General features: G+C 39.6%; 1 protein-coding gene across 1 annotated transcript in view; it reads left to right on the top strand.

The window, feature by feature from the left end:
- Window positions 1–391: 391 nt before the first annotated feature.
- CDIN1 (CDAN1 interacting nuclease 1) overlaps window positions 392–25,531 on the top strand; it is a 163,572-nt gene continuing 138,432 nt past the window's right edge. The window contains exon 1 of the mRNA XM_063118883.1: window positions 392–692. Coding sequence (XP_062974953.1) covers window positions 592–692 — 101 coding nt within the window. The 5' untranslated portion in view covers window positions 392–591. The remainder of the gene's footprint in view (window positions 693–25,531) is intronic.

The raw sequence follows: 25,531 nt of genomic DNA, 5'->3' as shown, positions 1-25,531 counted from the left end.
CCAGGGATGGTCTGTGCTGCTTGAAGAGCTGAGAATTCTTCCTTCGGGCCCGGCTCTGTCACGCAATGAACTCGGGGGCGGAGGGGGGAATGTAATTCTCCCTCCCCAAAGCAGCTGGGCTTCTGAGCCACCCCAGAACGGCTTGTTTCTTGGAGGAAAACAGCCAGTACCAAACAGGCGGAGGCAAAGAGGCAGCCTGAGGAAGCTGCGAATCCCTCTGTCCCCTTTTCTCGCATTCGGAGCTTCCCGCCAGACGCTGCAGCGCTCGGCCCAAGGGAAGGGGCCGAGTTTCGCTCTCCGCGCGCCAGCAAGGGCGGAGCTGCCCGAGCAGCGCATGAGCGGTTCTCCTTTCCCGGCTGTGGCGCGAACCGGAGGGCTCGGGGCAGGGGCTTTTCCTTTCCGTGGTGGCGTTTCCCCCAATCCGTCCATCCCCGTACCTGACGGGTGCGGGGAAGAGGGGGGGGGCAGGAAGAGCTCATAGCAGGGAAGTTACATTTCCCCTGCCTCGCTGCCACAGCCGTTCCCGCGCTCGCTGTTTGTAGAGCAGCTGCATCAGCGCTTCATTCCCCCCCGCCAGGCTAAGCGGGAGGCATGAAGCTGACGAGAGCCCAGTACGAAGAGATTGCCCAGTTCCTAGCTCAGGTGCCCCCAACTAGACAGAGCCTGAGGAAACTGAAGGCGAGATTCCCCAGGTAAGTCTTCGCCAGGCGGCTGCAAAGCCACCGTTGCTCCGCCTCCCGCTTGAGGGGTGAATCCCGCCCCTTTCAGCGAAGGAAGAGGCGAAGTCAGCTGTCGGAAGCAGCTACTCGCAATTGGCAGGCCCGGGGCGGGGCGAGGCGCGCGCTTGTGTGGAGAGTTTAGCTCCGTTTGCACGCTGCGTGCTTGCAGTGTCAGTGAAGGTGCTCTTGCGTTTGCTGCATGGCCTCGCTGGCCCTGGAAAGTGCGCGGTGTGTGGGAATAGAGGGCAGCAACGGGAAATCATGGATGCAGCGAAAAGGAACGATGCTCTTACTTTGCCAATTTAGCCCCATTGAACTGCATGGGGCTTTCTTCTGAGTGGCAGTGCGTAGGCCGGGGCTCTCTGCAGCGTAGTGTGATATGTACTTGACCAAATCCACGTGGGGTTCTTTTCTGTCTCTGGGACTTTTGATTATTTCTATTTAATACATCAGTGGTTTCAATTAATCATTACAGAAGTAGTGAAATGAGATATTGCTAGAAGCAAGGTAGGGGAAGAATTGGGATTTTTTTAGGGGGGAAATATGGGAGGGGCTTAATTAACGGAAAGAGAATGAAATGCAAAGAAAAGAAAAAAATAGCAAGAGTAAAACCATATGAAAGTTGTACTTTAACAAAGCAGGATTTCTTTTTTGGTAGGTAAAACACTGCTTTCTCAGCTACCGGAAGTGGATCATAATTTTGTGTTTCATTGGTTGCCATAGGCAAGATCCCCAAAGCTGACGCTATTTCTGCCCCCAAATACACTGATCATATCTATGTACATCTGCTTTTTTTAAAAAAATGATCTGATTTAAGCTATTGTTTTGTGAATGGCAGTAGAGAAATGTAATATAAAATCTGAGTATGCACCTTGAAACCTCACAAAGTTGTTCCTATGTTCTTTTTCTACTTGCTTCCTAACCTGTTGCTTTTCTGCACTTCTAAGAATATACAGCAGGGTAGGAAGAGGAGTATCTGATCAGGTAGCTGCAATGCTTTACAGAGGTGGAGGGCATTTAGGCTGCAGTCATATAGAAGAGATGTTATAGAATTGCACTATAGTGATGCAATTCTAAACATACTCCTAAGTAAGTCTTGCTGCTGAAAAATGTGTATAGGACTCTACTATTATATTTCATATAAACATGTTGTGGGGAGGGCAGAGGCCTGAATTTGCCATTCCAATCTAAAACAAGCAACTATTTGAGGAGAAAAATAGTTCCTTCATCATTTTAGCCACTGCAGTGTAGTCACTAGAGCAGGGGCAGGCAACTCATGGTCTTCACCCCTCTTTTCTCCAGTCAAGTCAGGAAACTCGTCTTTGAATCTGATCTCCAGAGGGAGGAGAGGAGTGCTTGCAGAGTGTTCTTTCTCCTCTTTATGGTGTGTGTGTGTGTGGTACAGGGAGGGGAGGGGAGCTTTACTTTTCTGGGAGAACATCCCAAGACTCCAATGAAATTTAAACAGGACTCAGCCTTTCAGAGACCTCTGTCTGGACTGGATATGATAGACGGACACTCCAGTCCCTTCTCCAGGAAATGTTGAAAGAAAATATTCAGCTAATATGTATTAGAGAGAGAATGACGGAGAGCAAGATATTACAACTGGGCGGGGTGGGGGGAGGCAGGGAACAAGAAGAAACTCCAAAGTTTTACCCAGGAATGGTGAGAGCTAGAAGAACAGTGAGAGCTTACTGGGAAGTTTTTGTGTGTGAAAGGAAGGATCAATATACTGAACCCTCTAGACCTGGTAGAATTCAGGGAAGATGTTTCTGAGCATATGCAGAATACATGCCCTTCATAATTTTAGTCAGCCTTCAGGCATCTGAAATAAAAGTTTAGGTCTTTTAAGTCCCCTCCCAGGGCAATTTTTAACATCAGTATGCCATGAGAGATGGAAAGAACTGGACAGGTTTAGCCTGGAGAAGAGACGACTGAGGGGAAACATGATAGCACTCTTCAAATACTTGAAAGGTTGTCACACAGAGAAGGGCCAGAATCTCTTCTCAATCCTCCCAGAGTGCAGGACACGGAATAATGGGCTCAAGTTACAGGAAGCCAGATTCCGGCTAGACATCTGGGAAAACTTCCTGACTCTTACAGCAGTATGACAATGGAATCAATTACCTAGGGAGGTTGTGGGCTCTCCCACACTAGAGGCATCTGGACAATCATGTGTCAGGGATGCTTTAAGGTGGATTCCTGCATAGAGCGGGAGTGGACTCGATGGCCTTATAGGACCCTTCCAACTTTACTGTTCTATGCATTCCCATCACCATTGGCTATGTTGGCTAGGAACAGTAGGTCAAAACATATGGAGGGCCCAAAGTTGCCATCCCTGAGTTAAGCATTGGACTTAGGACCAAACTATATGTTAGATCTTGACATCTTGATTTTTATACAAAAGCAGCTGTAGAAGGCTTCATATTTGTTCAGAGTATCAGTGCTGGGAAGAAGGTGTTTAATCCTTTTCCCCTTGCACTTTTTCCTGCTTAAATTGCCTCTCACCTGTACCATACCTATACTTTTCCCTAGCATAGCTAAGAGCAGCTTGGATAAGGAGTAATTTAGAATGGGAAAATGCCATTGGAAAAAGGCTTGAACATTGTCTTTCCTATCACTGTTACTTTGACTTAATTGGAGCTTCCCATGATTGCTTTTAAATAAATAAATAAATAGCTGGGAGATCTGATCATGGATCTCTTATGTAAAATGTAGATTGGCCATTAGATTAGGCTAGGCAGATCTGGGCTCAAATGCTATCCAGCCATAATGCTTGCTAGGTGGTCCTCTCTCTTTCAGCCTAATGTACCTCATAGGATTGTTTGGAGGGGGAGGCGCTATGTACCCTCCCATGAGTTCTTGGTGGAAGGCTAGAATAAAATAAATAAATAAATAAATAAATAAAATGAAATAAATTAATAGTTTTATTACTCTTTTTCAGGAAAGATCCATATGTTTTATGTTAACATTGGTAAACAGTACATTCAGCACTACCTACTAGCATAATGTAATACTAAAAATATTCATATCAGGTATTTTACAGCATCACTACAAAATCCATAGCCATTTGTGATGAACAGCTAGAGCAAGATCAATGGTGAAAATAAACACGTAAGGACAGACCAGGATTTGTTGAGACCAAATTCACCAGTTTCTCATTCACTGAGTTCTTACCTTTGAAACCTTTCCGTTGGAATATGGCAATTTTAAGAAGAATGTCCAGGCAGATTGAAATGCTCTCCCACTGATTTCTGATGGTTACACTTTGATGTCTGATTTGTGTCCATTTATTCTCTTGTGCATTGGCTGACCAGCCTGTGGAAATTCAAGCTGGACATTCTTCGAAGGTGATGTATATCGTGATCAAGCCCTTGATAATTTGGTGGATGTCGTTTGGCCCTGTAGTGGTGTTTCTTGAGCCAGTTGGGGCAGAGTTGGCACCAGAGTTTGTATCTCCCTTAGGTGGTCTGTTGTTGCTGGTCATTATCTACTTTAGAAGAACTCCTTGTAATGAAAGTCAGGCCTTTCACCAAAGGCCTGTGAAAAAGAAATACTTTCTAGGATGTACTGTAGAATCACGATGATGTGCTGGAGAGATTTTAGCTGAGAGCTATAGCTGACAAGTCATGAACTGTTACTTTCTCTTGGGTCTGGGCTCTGTCTGGCTTTGTTTCTTTGAATCTTTGTTTATCCTGATGAGTATTGTAGTTTTAAGAATGCCTGTTAGTGCTACAAGTGTTAGTCTCTGACTGAAGGAATGAAACAACTTTATGAACATAGGGCAAGTTGTTGGCAGTGGGTGTGTTCTCATGACATGACAACTCACCCTGCCATTAAGCTACGCAGTACAGATTGTTTGCGGAACAATCCATGGTGCGCCCAACAGGCGATTGGACTCACCTTGGGTTGTTCTCCACCTCCTTACTTCTCAGACCTCCAGCTGGCATCCCAGTGTTTTTCGCACAGAAGCCATCTTGTCTGCCTGGCCCATCCCCGTCCTTGCTTCAATTGTGATCCTTTTTTGTTCTCCAGCATCCCCCCCAGCTCCAGACATTTGCACAGACGGGGGCATAACTCTTATTATTTTTTGTCAGTCTTTCAAATGTGCACAAGTGCACACTCACAGCAGTCCACTATGTGTGGCCTTGTCTTGTCAATATCCTTGCAAGTTTCACATGTTAAAGGCAGCAAAGTGCAATATAAAGCATTAAGGAAATTGACAAGATGAGACTGCATATATTTATTTATTTATTGCATTTTTATACCGCCCAATAGCCGAAGCTCCTTGGGCAGTTCACAAAAATTATAGGCTAATTTGCACATCGTTGACAGTGACAAGATAACCCACATAGCAAGGCGACCCTCTGGGTTTTAAGTGTTGAACTGACACTGGTAGGTGCCCTGCTTCCATTTCTGCACTTCCCAGAGTCTCCAGCAAGTCCTTACAAGAGAGATCTGTGGTCAATCCCCTTTTCTCGGCTCCCATTTGGAGCAGATACTGCCACGATTACTGCAGTCTGAGCACTGTTGAAGGCTGTCACTGGTGAGGGACGCTTGTGGTGGCATGGACACAACTGCGAAGAGTGGCGGGTTTTTGCAGCTCCTGATTGCCACAACCCATAATGGGTTGGCTTTGCTAAGTTTGAATGACACGTCAACCCATCAAGGGTTGAACACCCCCAAGACCAGGTCATGGATTGTCAGAGTGGCTTGTTACCCTATGGGAAGCAATCTGGATTCGGACAACACGACAACTCACTGGTATGAACCCAGCCATTAAGTTGTGTGTTCATTGGATGATATCTGAAAAAATGTAGTTGTGTTTGGTGATCATTTGATTTCCGAGATAAGGGTTATATGTCCTTCTCATCGTTGTACACTGATGTCCAGAAAGTGGACTTGCTGTGCGGTGTTTTTGACCTAGGTGAATGGTTGAGGTGAAAAGATTGATGTCCTGATAGAATTTTTAAGGGCCTCCTTCTCATGGGCCACAATGGTGAAGATATCATCAGGCTATCTCAGGTAGAGAAGAGATATTACACAGTAGGAGCTGAAGAAGCATATATACACCAATGAATATAAGTGGACATGTATCTGTTTAAGTGATATCTGTCAAATGAAAGTTTATGGATTATTTCCAATACTGCCTGCCTGCCTGCCAGTAGAACAAACACGATAGGCAGAATGGATTTCTCCTCCCCTGTGTGCCCCTAAAAATCTGCTCTGGAAGGTTGGGAGACACAGACACCCCGAGCAGATTTGAGGAATGGGTGGGTGGGGGTATAGCAGGGAGGAGACAAAGGGTAAGTCCTATTGTGTGAGTGGAAATTCGCTTCTATGAGTTTGGATGTAGCCCTATGTCACAATAAAGTTGTTAGTCTTAAAGGTGCCCTGAGATGCTTTGTTATTGTTTCAAAAAGTCTCAGGCTAAAAGCTGATATCTCATCATCAAGTCTGATTGCATTAAACAGTCATACTAGATATACTACATTCCTGTGCCAAACTTGAAGAAAATTAAAATTAAATAGTTCCTTTCTGTCCTGTTTGTATACAATGCTAGCAGGTATTCTGTATCTCCAAATTAAACCACTGTGGCTTTCCTAGCAAAAGAACTGTAAGCAGCTGAACCTGATACTGTTCAATTGAAATCAATATGTCTTTAAAACTCTCGATCATGCACAATACTGATTTGAACATACCTGTGAAGCCAGATTTTTTCTCTTTCATTGTGCTATAATAGAAATGTATGTCTTAAGAAATACTTTGGTAAGCTGCCTGGGGATTGTTTTTTGCTAAAGGGCAGGATAAAAATGCAATAAATTAATAAGTAAACAAATAAATCTACACTCCAGATTCACAAACTAGTAAAGAAAATATTGAATATGAGCTTTTTTTTAAAAAAAAATTGTTGCTTTTTAAAAAGCTGTAAAATATCTCATACCTTAGAGAAATTGTGTTCATTTTTGGTAACCTCAAAAACTTTTATCTCTTGAGATTTTAATAATTTGCACATTTATTTAAATTTAATTTATTAAATATGCATAATGAAATTAAATCTTACATTGATTGACAAACTAAATTTTAAGAGATTATATGTTTTGGGAACTGGAACTTTTTTTTTTATTTTCTTGGGTACAACCATGTATTCACAGAACGGAAACTTTGTGGAAATGTACAGTTATGTCTTGAATATATATCTTCGCAAATGTGCCTAGACTCTAAAATTAAAATATTGTATCTGTATGTGGATGAGAAATTGGCAATAATGGGAGAAATCCTGATGGCTTCATGATAGATGTAGCTGTCCATTAGGAAATGGCCTGAAACCACCAACTCTCCTTTGAAAGCTCCTGAAGCCTTTTAAATCAAATTAATCTTTAAGCTTCTTGGGACAATTCAGCATAGGCAGAACCTTTTCATCTATAGCTTCTGACGAGATGAAACTGATGCTGATATTTAAACTGTCAGACAAAGTACAACTTTGTGGAAGTTGCCAAGTAGAGAAAAATAAAGTAAAAGAAAACAAATGTTACTAGCAAATGAAACATACCTGCAGTATTGAATATTATTCCCTGCTCATTTAAATTACTGTTTTGAAAATTTGCATTTAAATACTGTGCATGACTTTAACTGGGGTAAACAGGGTATAGTTCATAAACAATTTATTCTCAATTAGTGTAGAAGAATGAGTTGTTGCAAGAGTCTTAAAACGCTTGTTCTTGAAATAAGCTTTTCAGTATATTCTGGCTTTTTGAATCTATTCCGCTGGCTGATGTGGGAATATATTTTGAATTAGCAGGAAGTGATGCAGAAATAAGAAGAATATCTCCACTAAGAGAATCATAGCCTTTGATTCTGGCCTCTGGTCTCCGTAGGATTTTGAGGGAAAGTCATCAGTCAATGTTCCTATGTAAGTTCGTTAACATGAATGGGAATTGCATAGGAATAGTGCCTTGATTGCGCCATATATCGGGAAAAGCCATAGCTAAGTGATAGACCACATGTTTTGCTTGCAAAAAAATCCAGGTTCAATCCCTGGCATTTCCAAGTAGGGCTGGAATACTTTCCCATCGGAAAACCTAATAATCCAATCAGTGTAAGCAATATTGAGCTACATGGACCAATGATTTGGCTTGGTATGTTGCAGCTTCCTATGTTTCTATCATCTGTGCTTTTATTCTTTCCTGCAGCTTCCCCAAAGACTAGTCTCCTGTGAAGTTTGGAAAGGCTGTGCAATGATATGTTGAAACGTTTACCCCAGTAAGGGTACTACTCTCATTGCTTGAATATTAAATGACTGTAATCTTAAGAAACAAACAGCATTGGAACTGTCCTTAAATAGAGTTAAGGCAGCACCCAACATTACACAAACAGACTTCTGCTCACATAATGGAACTTTCCCATCTTTTCCTTCCCCTGCAACCTCCTATGCAACTCAAAATCTGTTCTGGAGGGTCCCCAACCCTCCAGAACAGATTTGGGAAACTATGGCTACAGGGAGGTAGATTCTGCTACACTGATACATGCTGTTCCATAGGTGGCTGGATGCAATTGGATTTTACCCATAGATCTTTAAAAGATATATGCCGCTATTCAGCATCAGTGTCATATAAGAGAAGTATGTCAAAATTAAGTAAATCCAAAATAATAGTTTTAATGTACAAAAACAAGCTTTCATATTCACATGTTTTGTGTTGCCCTCAGCAGAAAATATTTAATGCTCCCTTTTGATAGACTTATAAAAAAAAACTACTGGATTGGCAACCTGGCATACAAAAGAGCAGTTGTTGGGTTACATTGAGTGCTCTTACGAATTGTGAAAGAATGGATATATAGATATTCTGTGTTTGCATTTGTGAATACAATGTTGGACCACATAGGCCTTTTGTCTGATTCAGTATGACCCTTCCTATACTAAACTATGGTTTAATGTTACAACAATGAGCCACAATAAGCCTCATGTTTGCATGCTCTCCCCAATCTCTCAATCAGAAGCTTCTGCTTCTGTTTTAGATTAACCACAGTTTTGCATATTGTGTGAACCCTGTTTTTTAACTATGGGTTGTTGAAACAAACCAGCTTCATAAAGTACAGTTTGGAGTTAGCTTCTTTCAGCAAACTGTAGTTAAGATTAACCACAGTTTGTCTGGGTTTGGACATCATGCTAACCTGTGATTAATCTAAAATGGAAGTGACTGCTTCCAAACTCTAGTTTGTGGCTGTACTGGAGGGAGTAGGGGGAGCACATGAGCTGAGAGTTGCTGCACCTCATCCTTGAAGCATTAGTCTATGGATTAGTGCTTCATGCAGTCAAGATTATAGATATGCCTGTGTAGCCTTCAATGCAGGAGGGGCTATAGCTCAGTGTGATAGAGCACATGCTTTGCATGTAGAAGGTCCCAGGATCTACCCCCAGTTTCTCCAGGAATCCTGCCTGAAACCCTGGAGAGCCACAGCCAGTCAGTGTCAACAATACTGAGCTAAATGAACCAATGGTCTGACTCAGTATAAGGCAGCTTCCTATGTTCCCAACACGTTCAGATCTGCATGTCTGTTGCAGAAACTATTCTATTTAGATTGATACCCATTCCCTGCACCAAGTTAAATATGCACAAGGGTCCAATAAAAATTGCCAAGGAGTCAGATGCTCACTTCCTTTTCCAATCCCCACCCAATGTTACTGCTCTGTCTACCAGCCCAGATAACAATGTTGAACATTACAGTGCTAGTTCCAGAACAGTATCAAACATTTGGATATTTTATTCTGTTCTTAGGTTATTGGCATTGGTGGAATAATATGATTCATTCTTTTTTATGGATAGTTCATAACATTAAGACCTTCCCCAGCAAGTATTTGTTACCATTCAATCTACTTGTGGAAATATGGGAACTAACAATACAGTCTGATACTAAGCTTGTTAGGTGAAAGCTTGTCTTGCCCATAGTACTATAGAGTGATCTGGAGCTTTTAAGAAGAACAGTCTAGTATTCCACGGATATCAGTGAGTTAGTTCATCTGGAACCTCACTTTTAGCTACAGAGCTTTTACTTTCTCAGTTCATTCACTGCTCTCTCACCATCCATTTCGTTGGTAAATGTTCTCATCCACTTTGACATCTTGTAACATGATCTGAGATACTGTAATTTTTAAATGGGAAGTAGAAAATAGTATAGCTTCTGAAGTAGGCACATACTAGGTGCAACGTTTATATTATTATTATTATTATTATTATCATCATCATCATCATCATTTATATACCACCCCATAGCCAAAGCTCTCTAGGCAGTTTACAAAGATATATTCATGTGTTTATATCATACACATACAATTCGTAGGATTTTGTGGGGATCCTTATTTATCAGTTGTGTATAAAGAACCTTACGGAAGCAAACATTGGGATTTTCATTTTATCCTAAAGCAAACATATAAGCTATGCTAGGTTCAGAGATGGAGTCTTGCTCAAGGCCACTCAGTCTGTATTATCGCAAAGAATGGATTTGAAGTCAGTTCTGCCAGTTCAATACTCTTATCTACTATACTACACTGGCTATCATCATTTTCAGAGGCAACACTGTCTCTCTCTACACCAATAAGGTAGGCTACAGCAATAACCCAAGATGCACACCACTGCAGTTTGCTCTGTCACCACTTAGCACAGTATTTTTGATTCAGTTTTAAAGCCCTCCTTAATCTTGGCATTTATTTGTCTGAAGTCACTTGCAAATTTTATCAAGATTCCAAACACCACTTAGTGGCAGTTCACCAGTTGAAATCATTGTGATTATATGTGCTTGCTTGAGCAAGCTAACCAGGGACTAGCTCTACTTACAAGTCTTTATGCGGAATGCCATAATTTATGGAAGCTATATTATATAGTTTGTTTTGCCAATAACATTTATAGGAAAAGCTAATAAGTAAAATGTGACTTGCTCTTCAAGGTACATTGAACTAAGCTAGCAAATGGACTGTGACTGTGGAACAAGATCCTAATCAGTGGAAGCCTGAAAAAGTTAACAGTATGCTAAAAATGTTTATTGCAGCACCTGCTTGTTATTAAAGGTTTCAGTGACAACATTTAAATAATTTGAGCAGTCTTAGCAACATGTATTTGTCACAAACATACCCATTTTAGGAATATGGTATAAGCAGGTCTCCATGGTAGTAGGGTGGGAATTATCCATTCCCAAATCCCATTTCTTTAGCAGACATTGGATAAGGCAGGGGTTCCCAACTTTTTTGGATTGATGGGAATATTTGGATTTTTAAAAATGTGTTATGGATGCTCTCACAAAATGGCTGACATGGGGTGGAACTTCCCCATTCATAAAATGGTTGCCATTTTAAAACTCTCATAAAACTTGTTTAAAACAATCATAAAACTCTCATTTCCCAGAAGGCAAAGTGGTGCACCTTATAGAAAAGTAACTTGCCCAAGAATCAAAGTACGATGCAGAGGTGGGTTCTGAGCTCCAAAACGCAAAAGTACCCTTATGAACCCAAATAAAGAAGGTGCAGGACAGCAGCATTTTGCGTTGCAGCATGCAAGCCTCCCAGCTTAATGACATTTTTAATTTTAAAAAATGATTTAAAAAAATTGGGAGAGGCAGAGAGCCTGGTGAGCACCAAGAGAGAAGTGTCTGCAGACACATTGCTGTCCATGAGGACTATGTTTGAGACCCCAGGGATAAGACTTACATCCTGATGGAATGCCTCTCCCGACATGAACCTACCCATACACTGTGTTCAACATCTAAGGTCCTCCTCCGAGTGCCTACTCCGAGGGAAGCTCGAAGGATGGCAACAAGGGAGAGGGCCTTTTCAGTGGTTGCCCCCCGACTGTGGAATGATCTCCCCGATGAGGCTCGCCTGGCGCCAACATTGTTATCTTTTTGGTGCCAGGTCAAGACTTTTCTCTTCTCCCAGGCATTTTAACAACATTTTAACAGCATTTAACAACGTTAAGTTTGTTTTTAATGGACCCTAGAATTGTTGATTTTAAATGGATACTGTTGTTTTTATACTGTTTTTATGTTTTTGATGGTTTTTAAATTTTGTATACTTTTAATGTTTTACCATTTTTAATTGTTGTAAACCGCCCAGAGAGCTTCGGCTGTGGGGCGGTATATAAATGTAATAAAATAAATAAATAATAAAATCCTCTTTTAGTTCTGTGCCACCATCAGAGCTGCCTACACTTGCACAATAAGCAGAACCCTGTGATTTACCTAGGGCTCTAATACAACTTCTGAACAGAGCCCTGTGATTTCGGTAGGGTTTTAATACAACCTCTGAACAGGACTATTTTAGTAAAAGTAAGAAGTGTCTGAAATTGTAACAGCATGGCATGTGGATATTTTTTTTCTGTTCATGAGAACGTAAGTGGCATTGTAGCCTAGAGTTACCTGTAAAGTTATCCCTAGCCAGAGCTGGAGATGAACTTTGGAAGAGGGACAGGCTGTAAAAGCTACTGAATTCTTTGCCAGCTCAAGTCAAAATTCAGGTGTTGCTGTAGTTGCCCTGAGGAGAACTACAAGCCTTGGTCTTCTGCCTGCATGACACTGCTGTTCCTACCACTACTGTTTGCTAGGTAAGGAAAAGGAAAGGGGGAAGTGTTTTGGAGTCCCATAGGGCTGATGGTACAGGGGATGTCAGATTGGTTCAGAAAAAAGACATGCCCCCGCCCAAACATTTTTTGTGTGAAGAACTCTAATTTCTGAGTTGAGCAGGTGAGACCTTGCCACCTCACGTTGCAAAGATATTGCTATGTGAGAAAAATGTTTACTGTTTTTCACTCACTGTAACTCCAAAGGTGCTTGGGACTGCTTCTCTCTCTCTCTCTGTCTCTGTCTCTCTCTCTCTCTCTCTCTCTCTCTCTCTCTCACACACACACACACACACACACACTCTTCTAGATATATCTAGGTATCTCATCATTTGATTACTCACAGCTAACAGTATGAAATGTCTTCATTGAAAAGTACTTTGTTCCAGGTTTTATTAAAGTAGTGTCTGTGAAGTTTGATCAGTTATTGCTATGTCACATAATACAATGTCTTTTTTTTCCAGTCAAGTGAAGAATATGTATGTGTGAACTATAACTGTCTTTACAATCTCTTTGGGCCTCTGAATAATGATCACTTGTTGGTACTGATGTGAGCCGAGAATGCTTAGTAGTCTTTCATAAAGAAAGATATTTATGTTTGAATATCAACAGATAGAATAATTGATAAACTTTCCATCATGAAGTTTGTTTTCATGAAATAATTAATAATGCTGCCAAAATTCATATCCACCTGGATCAGAATACAAACTTATCCGATTTATAATTCCCTCATCATGATATGTGCACTATTTCATATGCAAGTTCTTCTGTGCTTCAGATTGTATGTGAAGTACCTGTGTGTCCTTCCATGGTGCCTTACATGTTGCTTTGGCATCCCATATTATGCTCATGCAGCATTCAAGGTACCAGGGAGGGTGGAGGCATCCAGAAAAATCTCCCATTGTCGCTACTTTTGCCACTGCCAGCCAGATAAAAGAATGGGGCAGCAGGACAGGGTTCAGGAGCATGCAAAAGGAACTGTCTGGACCCCATTTATGCCCCTGATTATGTCATGGTGATTAATTCTTCCCTACGCAAAGTTAACTAAGAGGAGGTATGATTAGACAATTGTTGAAGAAACCCATCCTTGAACCTTCTGATTTGGACAATTTAAGGCCATCTTCAATTTGCATGTATTAGATACAGTAAATCAGTCAGCCACTGCTGTTCACTTCCAGGTATTTTAGAATGAAGCAGACTTTCTTGAACCCTTTCAATCTGTTTTCCAGAGAAGCTTGCAACTTGTATGACCTTAATAGACTTGCGGAATTATCTTTCTCTGGACTGGGATGGGCGAGAATAAGCCTATTACTTCATGTAGACTTCTCAGTCATTTTGTCCCAATAGTCGAGTCACGAGATCCTTGTGGATTCCCTGTTTGAGAAGGACACACTGAGAGCTCTGCTCTGTAGTGGTTCTGCTTATGATCTAGTTTTAGAAGGCAGTATTAGTGAATTTTGACTCCACCCTTTGGTAATTATTTTGGGTGCTGCAGGGTTCACTCTAGTCATTGATGTTGTTTACCATGGAAACTTGCACATTTGGAGTGTGTTGCCAATATGCTCATGGCACCGATCTGTTTTTCAATCTCAGCAGTATTATCTTTGAATAGGTGTTTGGAGGTTGTTATAAGTTGAAGGAAAATAAACTGAAGCTGAATCCAGAGAGAATGTTGATGGTTTGGGAGATCGATGTGATTCAGAAGTAGTCACATCCCTTCGGAAGTTTTCAGTTCACAGATTGGGAGGTGTTTCTTTTAATCTTTCCCCAATCTTAAGCGTATACATTGTGCATGTCAGTAGCACATTTTACTCCTGTTGATGGCCAGTTGATTTTATTCTAGGCCATGAGGTGTACTGGTAAAAGTGTGTATGAAATTAATTAGATTGTAAGCCTATGCGGCAGGGTCTTGCTATTTACTGTGTTATCTGTACAGCACCATGTACATCGATGGTGCTATATAAATAAATAATAATAATAATAATAATAATTTCATGGCACGCTCCTTTAGGACTACACAATGTCTGCATTCTGGGAGACAATAACTGCCCTTCCATGATACTCCTACAATTTATTTCAATACATTGTAGATAACTTCCAATCATTTTTGACCTCCAGGTTCCAAATAAATGTGTGGAAGTTATAGCTCTAAACTCTAACACAGGCTGGGTACAAAATTCAATTCTAGAGCTGCTCCTTTAAAACAAACAAACAAAAAAAACAGGAAATTTTGTGGAGAAGTTTTAACCTATGGAGTGTGAGATTATTGCCTACAAGAAATTGCAGAGATTACATAGTCCCTTGGGGATAGTCACAAAATGACACAATAATGGGCCTCACCTCATGGCCTGTTAGAGGACTGTTATAAATTAATGTCCTAAAGCTTTGCTCCTGTTGGTCACTTCATATTCTGCCCTGTTGCCTGCGTTTGTGCATAGTTTTTTCCACTTCATATATAATGTTTCTGATAGTCATAGCCTATCCTACTAATTATTATTTCATAGAATTCAACCTGAAGCAACCTTGATGTCATAACAAGAGATAGATGCCTTCAGATTTAAAAGGCCAGTAACATTGGGCAGTTGAGATTTAACACTTGTCCATATGTGATTATTGGTATTTGGTGGCTGTTTTTTTAAAATACCATAATACTCGCTCTACCAGACCCACAGACTTCGATATAACAGTTGTAATTTTGCATTACAGTTCAGGGACAACTATTTATGAGGTCTGCATTCAGGAGCAGATTTGTTAGCTTTGCAGGGTTATAGGATTCAGCATATCGTGGCAAAAAAAAATTATTCATGTGACAGCTTTTTGGACAATCATATTCTGTGCTAAATTACAATGGCACAATAAATTGCTGAATACACTGTCTGCTGTGTATGACCTCACCATGAAAAATTTGATGCATTAGAGTAGGAAAGGTTGGAATATATCAACCTTAGTTGACAAGGGACTTTGAATGTTGACCTAATACAGATGACCTTTGTGTGCAATAAAAGTGAGTTTAATCTTCAGGTCAAGGTTGAGGTGAATGGCAGGGCAAACTAGGGAGGGTTTTAGTAGGTTTGACTAGGACCTACCTACTAAGTGAGCAAAGAAATAGAAACATTAGGTTCTTGGGTGATGCCTGTTTGTTTATTATTTGTAGCTGGAAGAAACTTGTCCACTGCTGTGCTGAAATGTAATAGTAATAATAGTAAGGCAGTAGACAAATTAGTTTATGATGGAAAATGTTGGCAAAGTGTGTCTGTAAGTATATGTATGCTCTTATCAACCTAATAATAATAGGACTAATAGTAGAAGGAGTGCATGTATACTTATAGGAGATCACACACACACAATTTCTTTGAGAGGTAAACCTACCTTTTAGGCGCTAATGGACATCTTAGACTTATACAATGCATACTGTTCTATAGGAATAACATTAGAATAATGGTATTCATTTATTACATATGAGTGATATAGCAATAAGACATCTATTTTGCTTATAATTTTAATCATAAAATGGATCTCACTTCCTAAATAGAAGGATCCATTATATGATTAAAAAACAAAACAGAGAAGACTCCTTGGTTTCACAATAGGCTTCATGTTCTGTTGATCAGATGTTATCCAAAGATTTAGCATAACAAAAGAATACTTGTGATTTCTTCCTTTACTAAGCCTACTTTCTATGTGGCTAGTACTTCAACATTCCTATTTTAACAACTTTAGGTATTAAATGGAACACTGACTTCTGTACATAGAAAGCCAAAGATCTTTTTCCCCATTGTTCGTTCTTTCCAGCCAACGGGAAAAAGTTAAGAGACTTTAATGGTAACAACCTCTACTCCTAATAGAGCCTGCAAAATATATTCTCCAGGACTGATCAGCTCTGAAAGCTCTAGAGGTTTGATGATTGGAATGGCAGGAAATCACGCTTTCAGGACATAACGAATTGACTGGACCATCCATCATTTGTTAGCATGCGCTGAAACGCTGGGTTTGTGTGCAGAGGCCTGTGATTTAGTAAATACTTGGGAGATGAATAGAGCTTACACACAAGGGAAGATATTGCTGTCCTTCAGCAGCCTTAGACACAGATTCCTGCTGAGAAGGCCGTCTGACGGCAGCTCATCAGTAACTGGCCTGTCACACTCTCTGATGCCCACCAACTATCCCCAGTATATTAAATGCATTTTTAATATCTGCTTCAGTAGATTTAATGAAGAAAATTTCCTTTCCATACTCTGATCACTGCTTCCTCAAGTGTTTTAAAGTGTTGACTGTAGCACTTCCAAGAAAGAGAGGTAGGACATACAAGAATTGATTGAAAGGTAAAGTTAAATAAAAGCAGGTATAAACAAAAATGCTATTCACTGGATTATCTTGTTAAACAATGATAACTAAAAAATAATGTATACAACATGCTGTGCCTGCTAGATCATTTCATATTGTGATAATCTGATAGGAAATACATAGAGAAGAGAAAAAGAGACTGTTGATACCATTCTGCTTCTAGCCATTTCAGTCTGCCCAAATGTACTAATTCATTATTAAAATATATGAATGTGTTTGAGCCAAGAATCCCAGCCTTGTCCTTCCTAATATTGGAGAAGGTGATGGGTAAGTATTGACAGATTTTATTTTCATGAGTAAAATCCTTTACAAGAAAATCAGCAAGAGGATTTGGGTGGCAAGTCTAAACACACCTATTTATAAGTTCAATTGAAATCAATGGGATTTCCAATATAAGTATCTTAAGACAAGCACGTGAAAGAAAGTATGCATGCAGAAACAAACTGGTTGCTTAGATTGATTTAAGCAAATGCCTTAACTACAAATCTTTTCTATAACAATCTTTTTAATGTAGGAAAATGCTTAGTTTATAAGGTAAATTTATCAAATACTGATATTTAGGTTGCCTAAATATTCCAACCATAACTGAATATTGAGGATGTTAAGTCGTATAGCTTTGTTCTTGGGAAATATTACATTTAAGATTGTGTACATTTCCTCTAATAAGTCACAGTTGCTGGCAATATCTATTACAAGATACAAGATAATAAATTTGACATAATTTCAAGTATATAATTTTAACGGTTTTCCTCTGACTACTTTAAAAACTCTGAAAATACCTTCTATGCTTAAAAATAGCATACATTTGCAAAATGGACCTATAAATTTGATTCTTACATGTGTCAAAACAGTCATGCACTAAATGCATATTATTATAAAAATTTAAGACATGCTTTAAACACACTTTCATTTTATAATACATGGCAATATTAAATAATACATTTCCTTGTTAGCATCTGTTTGCTGTCATTGTTGGCAAGGTCTATGATTTATTGCCTAAATTAATGACCATGACTCTCTTGGTCCTGATATATGTCCCCAAGCTTATTACATCACTAAATAAAATGAAAGTTATAGATGCTTTCGTGTTTGACAGTGGTTTTCTTTTTGGTAATTGTTTATTTTTTTAAGGATCTATTCACTGAATAACTTAAAGTGGCCTTTGTTAAAACAAGATGATAATACTAATATAAAACTAGAAATCAGGGGTTTGGTTTAAAGTTTCCAGTTACTGCTTTATATTTTAATAACTAGAATTCAACTAAGATACTTAAATTATGATGAAAGCTTGACAAGACAATTTGTTTTCCTTTTAGGTTTAAATTAGCAGCTATACGGAAACCTAAACATTTATTGGCTGTTGTTAATCTTTTATTTACCTAAAACATAAAAGTAAAGAGTGAGAAAGCACATCATAAAATATGATGTCTGCACTAGGTTGTGCTCCCTGCTGAGATGCTAAATAAGACAGTAGCCAAATTCAGATGTTTGCTTAGTTGATAAACGATAGTGTGGTAAGTAGGAATTGTTAATCCCTTAGGCTCATATGGACCTTTCTCTTTCACCCTCACTTGCTCCTCCTTTCTGAAGTTAATATGCTTTTTCCCTCTTTCTTTTCCTTTGAAAGCAGGTGAGAACTACAGTTAGTAGTAACAATGGTTATGCTGGTTCAGATTTTCCCCATTTTATTTCATATCTATATCGCCCAATAGCCAAAAAGTAGAAAACATAATATTAAAAACTTTTAATGTATTTTTTAAACAATTTAAACCATTTAAAAACAATTACAATGGGATTTCACAACAAACCATAACTGAAACCAGGAATACTGTGTGTTGATCTGCTTGAAGGCTTTTGTCTATGTATGGTGGTGGCTACCAATGATCTATCAATATTCCCTGCCCTCCAGTCCTGGTACATTGTGTTGTATCAAAAAGTTCACAAAAGATTATTTGAGCCAGTGGAAACTTCTGTTAATGGAAGGAGAAGATGAGGGTTGGTTTTGTTTGCTGATTTCCTTCTGCGGCCTCCAAAAATCTGATCCAGAGTGTAGAGAACTCTGGAACAGCATGGTTGATGATGTAGTCCAGAGGTGGGTGGGAATGCAGGAGAAAGGGAAAATTTGCAAAAACTTCCTCACACTTTCTTTTGTTCATGGAAGTGGCACCTGGATCAAAGAGTCTTCATTAGATGGAAGAACAGCATTGGATACAACCCATTGTTTCAGCTTAAAGCATTTTTTTTAAAGTTCCACTAATACATAATAGAATGCACATAATTAAGTTTTAGTATGTTTTCATCTCACATTTGTACACATTAAAGGGCTAAATATTCAATAATTAATTTATTTGCATGTCTGCCAGTATGATTTTCTTTAGATGCATCCAGGGTTCTGCTTGTTGTGTTCACCACAGTACCCATGACCAACAAGATAAGCCACATTTAAAACTGAACAGCAGATTGACATTTCAGCAGTGAGAACTGTTGCTGTTAAAACAATAAGCAATGCTTTATTAGCTCACATAGTTTTCTCCAGCAGTCACATATCCTTTATTTGGATTGTGGCAAATATATGTGAAATGTAATACATAATTGCTGAATACATGAATAACTTTTGGTTTAAAATACTATTTTCCCCCCAAGGATGTCCTTAACATTCCAGTTTTTTGTATCATCAACGTAGTCAAACATCAGATTTTTTGTATCATGAATGTAGTCAAACTTCAAATTTTATCCTTTAAGTCAAGAACTACACCTTAATTTAGAGTTGCAGACTACTAAATCGAATCCATTTCTTCTTGAAGCTTTCTACCCAAGCTGTTGATTATACTCTGGGTTCAAGTCACCTTGAATCTATATAGCCAGTTTGCTTTACATAAGGGTTCATGCTGGAGACATATATAGATCCCAATCTCAACTGGCCTGAGTTGAGGAGGAAGCTTGCTCAAACCATTAGCCTGTGATCAATCTGGTGGACTAGATTGGACTATCTGGTGGACTAGACACAAAACAAAGGTTCACATAAATCCCTGCTACATGATTAAAGCAACAACCAGCACCATGATGTGGTAAAAATCTTTGTGTAACTGTGTTGTTCCTATGAAATTTGACTTCAAAATTGAATATAATTTCTAGATCTGGTTACTGAATAAATGTGCCTATTTCACTGCTTATGCTGTTGCAATCAATTCATTCTGGCTTATGATCTCCAGTATGGTACACTGTACAGTATTAGACTGGGACTCAGGAGATCCAGGTTCTACTCCCCACTTGTCCATTAAGTTCACTGGGTAACATTGGGCCAGTCACTAATCTACATCACTGGGTTGTTATGAGGATAAAACACAGAGGAGGTCTGTATAAACTGGCTTGTATTCCTTGCAAGACAAAAAAGGTGGGAAATAAATGTAACAATAAAAAATAAAATGTATGCATTCTCTCTCTCTCTCTCTCTTTCTCTCTCTCTCTCTCTCTCTCTCCCCCTTCCTCCCACCCCCTATTAGGGTTTGCAAATCCAGGCCTCAGATTCTAATAATCAAATTATGATGGCCATTTCATGACACATCCTCCATTTCATTTCAGATCTGCCATTTTAATTCTCAGTGCTAGGAATAGCCTACAACTCCCAGCATGCACTGTCTGGGAGTGCAGAACCTATCGGAGCCCAGGGACAGTGGGCTCTCTGTTGTTCCCGCTGCCGTGGCGGTGATCGCCCACTCACAAGCATGATCACTCACCGCTGTGATCAGCTGCCTGCCGACATGATCGCCCACTCCCTGATATTCCAGTCCCTGGACAGGTCCTTGTGTGCTCCACAGGCGCCCCGCAGCTGCCTGCTTCCCCCAAGAGCCAAAGCAGAATTAAAATGGCAGATCTGTCATGAAATGGCAGATTCATCATGAAATGGCCATCATGATTTGATTATTCACAGCCCTACCCCCACCACCACCATCATTCCGCCACTGTTAGTACTTCTGTTGTTAGCTTGTATCTCCATTTTAAAGTTTCATTGCTCTGGAATTCCCACGATTACATGGGTTTAGGATCATGGGTTATTCAGTGTGAGCTGAGCTGAAAATCTCTTGACTTTGTAGACTGTAAAGTTGGTGTGTAACATGCTGTGCTCTCCTGGTGTTTACTAGTTGGTGGCGACCTTGACACACACACATACACACACACACACAATGCCCTTGGAAAGATGCTACATCATCACACGATGTTCAAAAGGGAATTGTGGGTTAAAAATCAAAGCTGCAATTTTTCAGTGGAAACTGCAATTTTTTAACCTAAATCTTTCCTCAAAATAATATTGCTTGATGCCATTCCAGATGCATTATGTGTGGAGGGGAGAGTGGAAATGGCCTGGAAGAATCACCACCACCAGATTGGCTTTTTTGGGGGGGGGAGGAGTTTAAGATGAAATAATGTCAAATAGAAAGGCTCTTCCTCTTACTCTTCTCCCAAATTCAAACTAAAGTTCACTTGTCCCTGACTCAGTGTAACATGGATGGTTTTCGTTTCGTACAAGCAGAGCCTAAGGCTGTTTCTACACCTGCCTTTTCCCCCCTGGATCGTCTCGGGATCATCCCTGTGCATCCAAATGACACGCAGGGAATCACAGGAGCAGGCAGGGACGATCCTTCCATTTTCCTGGGATAATCGTTAGGAATAGAAAGGGCCTAACATCACTGGACCTGCCAGGAGAGAGAAACCCAGCTACATTTGTTTTTACATTGAGTGCAAGATTTAATACTCTTGTGTTATACAAAGCTAGGCCATTGAAGCTATGCATTTTGCTCTCTTAGACAACTTTCTAGCCTGAAAGCTCTTGCACATTAGAATAAAGAACAAGGAAGTCACATGGTACTAACTGAATAAGAGTGTGAAGGACTCATTTGGATGCCTGGGGACAATTTTTGATTGTCCACAGCTATCCAGGTGAATGGCTAATTGGGAGTCTGGCTTGATAACATTCTGAGATGCAGAAATAACATTTCCAGTTAAGATAATAATTGTACGTAGCTTTAGATTAATATTCAACCTTTAAAAAAAATCCAGTAATGAACAGATAGCTTACTGTAAAATGGTTAAATATATTAGTTTATATCAGTGTGAAAAGAGGGTCTGAATCAAATTATAAGTCTCCATCCAAAGAACCATGAGCAGAAGGAAAACAGCTATTACTAACTAGTAGCTATGTCTCTCTTTCCCCTTACTCAAAATAAATGTGAGGGACCTGATCCAGATCAGGACCCTATCAGGGGGATATAGTGCTTTAACATTTAATCCCCATTGCAGCCCTCTTTTGTGTTGCTCCCCACCCCTTCAATTTGCATTTCCAAAGATGTGCTCATTCATTACAAGAAAAAAGATTAGACAAATAGATAGAGCATATACCTATAATGAGCAGTTATAAAGGACAGGACTGAAAAGTCTCTGTTCAAAAGCACTTTACATCTGATTAATATGTGCTAGAAACCATAAAGGGGACAGACTCCTCCAAAGACAATAGGTGACAATATCTGTAGGTGACAATATCATTTATTATTTATTTATTTTTATTTATTTCATTTATATACCGCCCCATAGCTGAAGCTCTCTGGGCAGTTTACAAAACTTAAAAACAATGAAAATTAAAAACAGATATACAAAATTAAAAAACAACCAAAAGTATAAAAAACAATATCCATTTAAAACATGAGACAGCATTTCTATTGGCTCTTCGCCCTCAATCCTTTTGCCAGTTCCTACCCACCTTGTACATGCAAATCTCATCTATCGAAAGGAGCTGGAGAATGGAAAACTAGGGGCTGGAGGAGACACAAAGCTCGGTCCATTCCGACCTCTCCATGGGCCATCTGGGAAAGGATCCCATCTACCCGCTGGGCATAAGCCTGGTCTTGGGGCTGGTACAATTTCCTAATCTGTTGTCCGTCTTTTGTCTTTAGAGGCACCAGTTGCAAGGAGCCTCCAAAATAATTTAATAATGGGGACATGCTATTGACTCCCTGATCAAAATGCTCAGGGCGATCTTGAGATGGAGATCAAAATCAAGGAGGCATTGAAAGGAGAAACTGTTGTAGTGATGGGTGACTTTATTTATCCTCACATTGACTGGATTAATGCATGCTCTGGTCATAACAAAGAAATAAAATTTCTCAGTATCCCAAACAACTATGCTCCAGGTCACAGAATTAACCAGAGGGAAGGAAGCCATGGACTTATTCCAAAGTGCACCCAGGACCTAGTGCGATATGAGTGTTGTTCACCGGATTGGAAACAACGACCAAAGTAATATCTAACACAGTCACATTTGACTTCAAAAGAGGAAACATCTCTAAAATTGCTTTTACTGCTTTTAAATTATATATTGTTTTAACTTGGTTCATGGTTTAATTTGTTTTTAGCTGTGTATATTTATTGCTTTCTACTGTATGCTTTTATCTGTACGCCGCCCTGAGATGTTTTAAATAAATAGAGATGTTTAAAATATTTTAAATAAATAAAATAATAAATAAAATAAAATTACAGAACTGTGTTAAAGGAAATGTTAAAAGAGAAATTCAAGAGGGTCAAAACCACAATTGCTCCATTCAGAAGACACTTTAAACCACAGCTTTAACCATGGTGGTTAAGGCAAAAAACCTTATTTACCATGGTTTAAGCCATGGTTTAAGGTGTCTTCTGAGGCCTGGCTTTTTGGCTTAACCACTGTGGTTAAAGCTGTGGTTTAAGGTGTCTTCTGAGTAGAAATTCAGCTAGAATGTATACCACAGGTCAGGGAAAGTAGCATAATGTATGAGAGGTCACCAGCATGGTTAACAAGCAGTGTTAAGGAAGCTGTTAGAAAAAGGAAGACTTCCATCAGAAACTGGAAGACTTGCCCAAACAAAGAGAACAAAACTGGGTATTTTCATGAAGGGAGTCTGAAGAACTGAGGCAAAAATGGTGATAAGAGATGAGTTTCTTGATCTTACCAACAAATTGAAAACAAACAAATCACCAGGTCCAGATGATAACAACCCAAAATACTCAAATAGGACATTGCTGATCTTCTAACAAAATATGCAACATACCCCTAAAATCAGCCTCTGTACCAGAGGACTGGATAATGGCCAATGTAAAGCTAATTAAAAAAGAATCCTTGAGTGGGGGATAGAGCCCGGAAATTACAGTCCTGTTAGCTTAACATCTGTTAAGAACTTAAGAAGAGCCAGACCAAGAGTCCATCTAGTTCAGCATTCTGTTTACACAGTAGCTAACCAGCTGTCAACCAGGAACCCACAAGCAAGACATGACTACAACAGCACCCTCCTGCCCCTGTTCCCTAGCAACTGGTCTACATAGGTTTACTGCCTCTTAATACTGGAGGTAGTACATAGCCATCAGAACTAGTAGCCATTGATAGCCTTCTCCTGTTCTTGGTAAATTAGTGGGAAGTGCTATTTAAGTTAAAACTATTAAGACTATAAAAGTACAAGTCCTGCTGAAAAAGAATCAAATGGCTTATATAATTTTATGTCCTGTCTCACTAACTTTTTACAGTTTTTTGAAAGTGTCAATAAACATGTGATCCAATAAGTGTTGCTTACTTAGACTTCCAAAAGCCTTCGATAAAGCCCCTCATGAAATCTTCCTAAGCAAACTTAGCTGTCATGGGATAAGAGGACAGGTCTTCCTATGGATCAGTAAGTAGTTAAAGAACTGAAAACAAAAAGCAAGAATAAATGTTCAAATTTTCACAATGGCAGAATGTAAAGTGGGGTCTCCCAAGTGTATTCGGACCAGTGCATTTTAAACTTGTCCATAAATTTTGTGAACCACCCAGAGAGCTTCGGCTATTGGCTGGTATAAAAATGTAATAAATAAATAAATGAGCCAGTGTGGTGGCTAAAGTGTTAGACTGGGAGTCAGGAGATCCGAGAAGTAGGAAATGAAAGCTGAAAGGATTGCTCAAGGTCGCTGACTTGGTTCACGTGACAGGGTAGTCCATGGATTAAGTAACCCATGGGTATCGGGGATGAGCAGGAGAGAGGGGGCACCCAGCGGTTAACCCAGCAACAAATCATGGTTAACTGCTGGGTTGTTTAGCCCCAGTGGTCTGAGTTCAGATAACACACTCAGCAACCTAAGAAGGAGCTACTCGTGGGTTGCTAATTAAAAGTGGAAGTGGTAGGCATGCGGAAGACAGCATAGCATGCCTGCTCCCTTTATTTGAATTTATTTATTACATTTCTATGCCACCCAATAGCCAAAGTTCTTCCATTCATTCCTGACAGCCCATTGGTTGTTTAGCCATGGGCTGTCATATCGTGTGAACTGGCTCACTATATTCATGACTGAGGTGGAATTACAGTCACAGAATCTCCCAACTCATGCTTTTGGAGCCAAACTAGATGAAGGGGAAAGTGTCCATGAAATGTTATGCCAATATAAATTTGTTAGTCTCTAAGGTGTGACTAGACTCTGTTGTTTTAAACATAAAGTGGGATATTTTATTGATTACAATAGAATGTAAGCCTATGCGGCAGGGTCTTGCTATTTACTGTTTTACTCTGTACAGCACCATGTACATAGATGGTGCTATATAAATAAATAATAATAATAATAAATTAGTAGATGCATATGGCTACTTTGAAAAGCAGAGAAGTGGCACCTGTGTGTGGTGTGTTATCCAGCCTTTCATCTTGTGCAGTTTCATGGATCTAAACTGGTATAACCTTTATTTATTTATTTTAGATAGCTTTTTGGACCAAATGCCTCCAAACTGGCTTACAATACAAATGAAAACCAGTCAACACATAAATAACTTTGAAATTGCATACCAACCACACAGCAGAATATAACATTAAAAACCCATGA

This window comes from Elgaria multicarinata, chromosome 2 (genome assembly GCF_023053635.1).
Source record: "Elgaria multicarinata webbii isolate HBS135686 ecotype San Diego chromosome 2, rElgMul1.1.pri, whole genome shotgun sequence".
In the NCBI taxonomy this organism is placed as follows: domain Eukaryota; kingdom Metazoa; phylum Chordata; class Lepidosauria; order Squamata; family Anguidae; genus Elgaria; species Elgaria multicarinata.
This window is presented reverse-complemented; position numbering and strand designations above follow the sequence as displayed.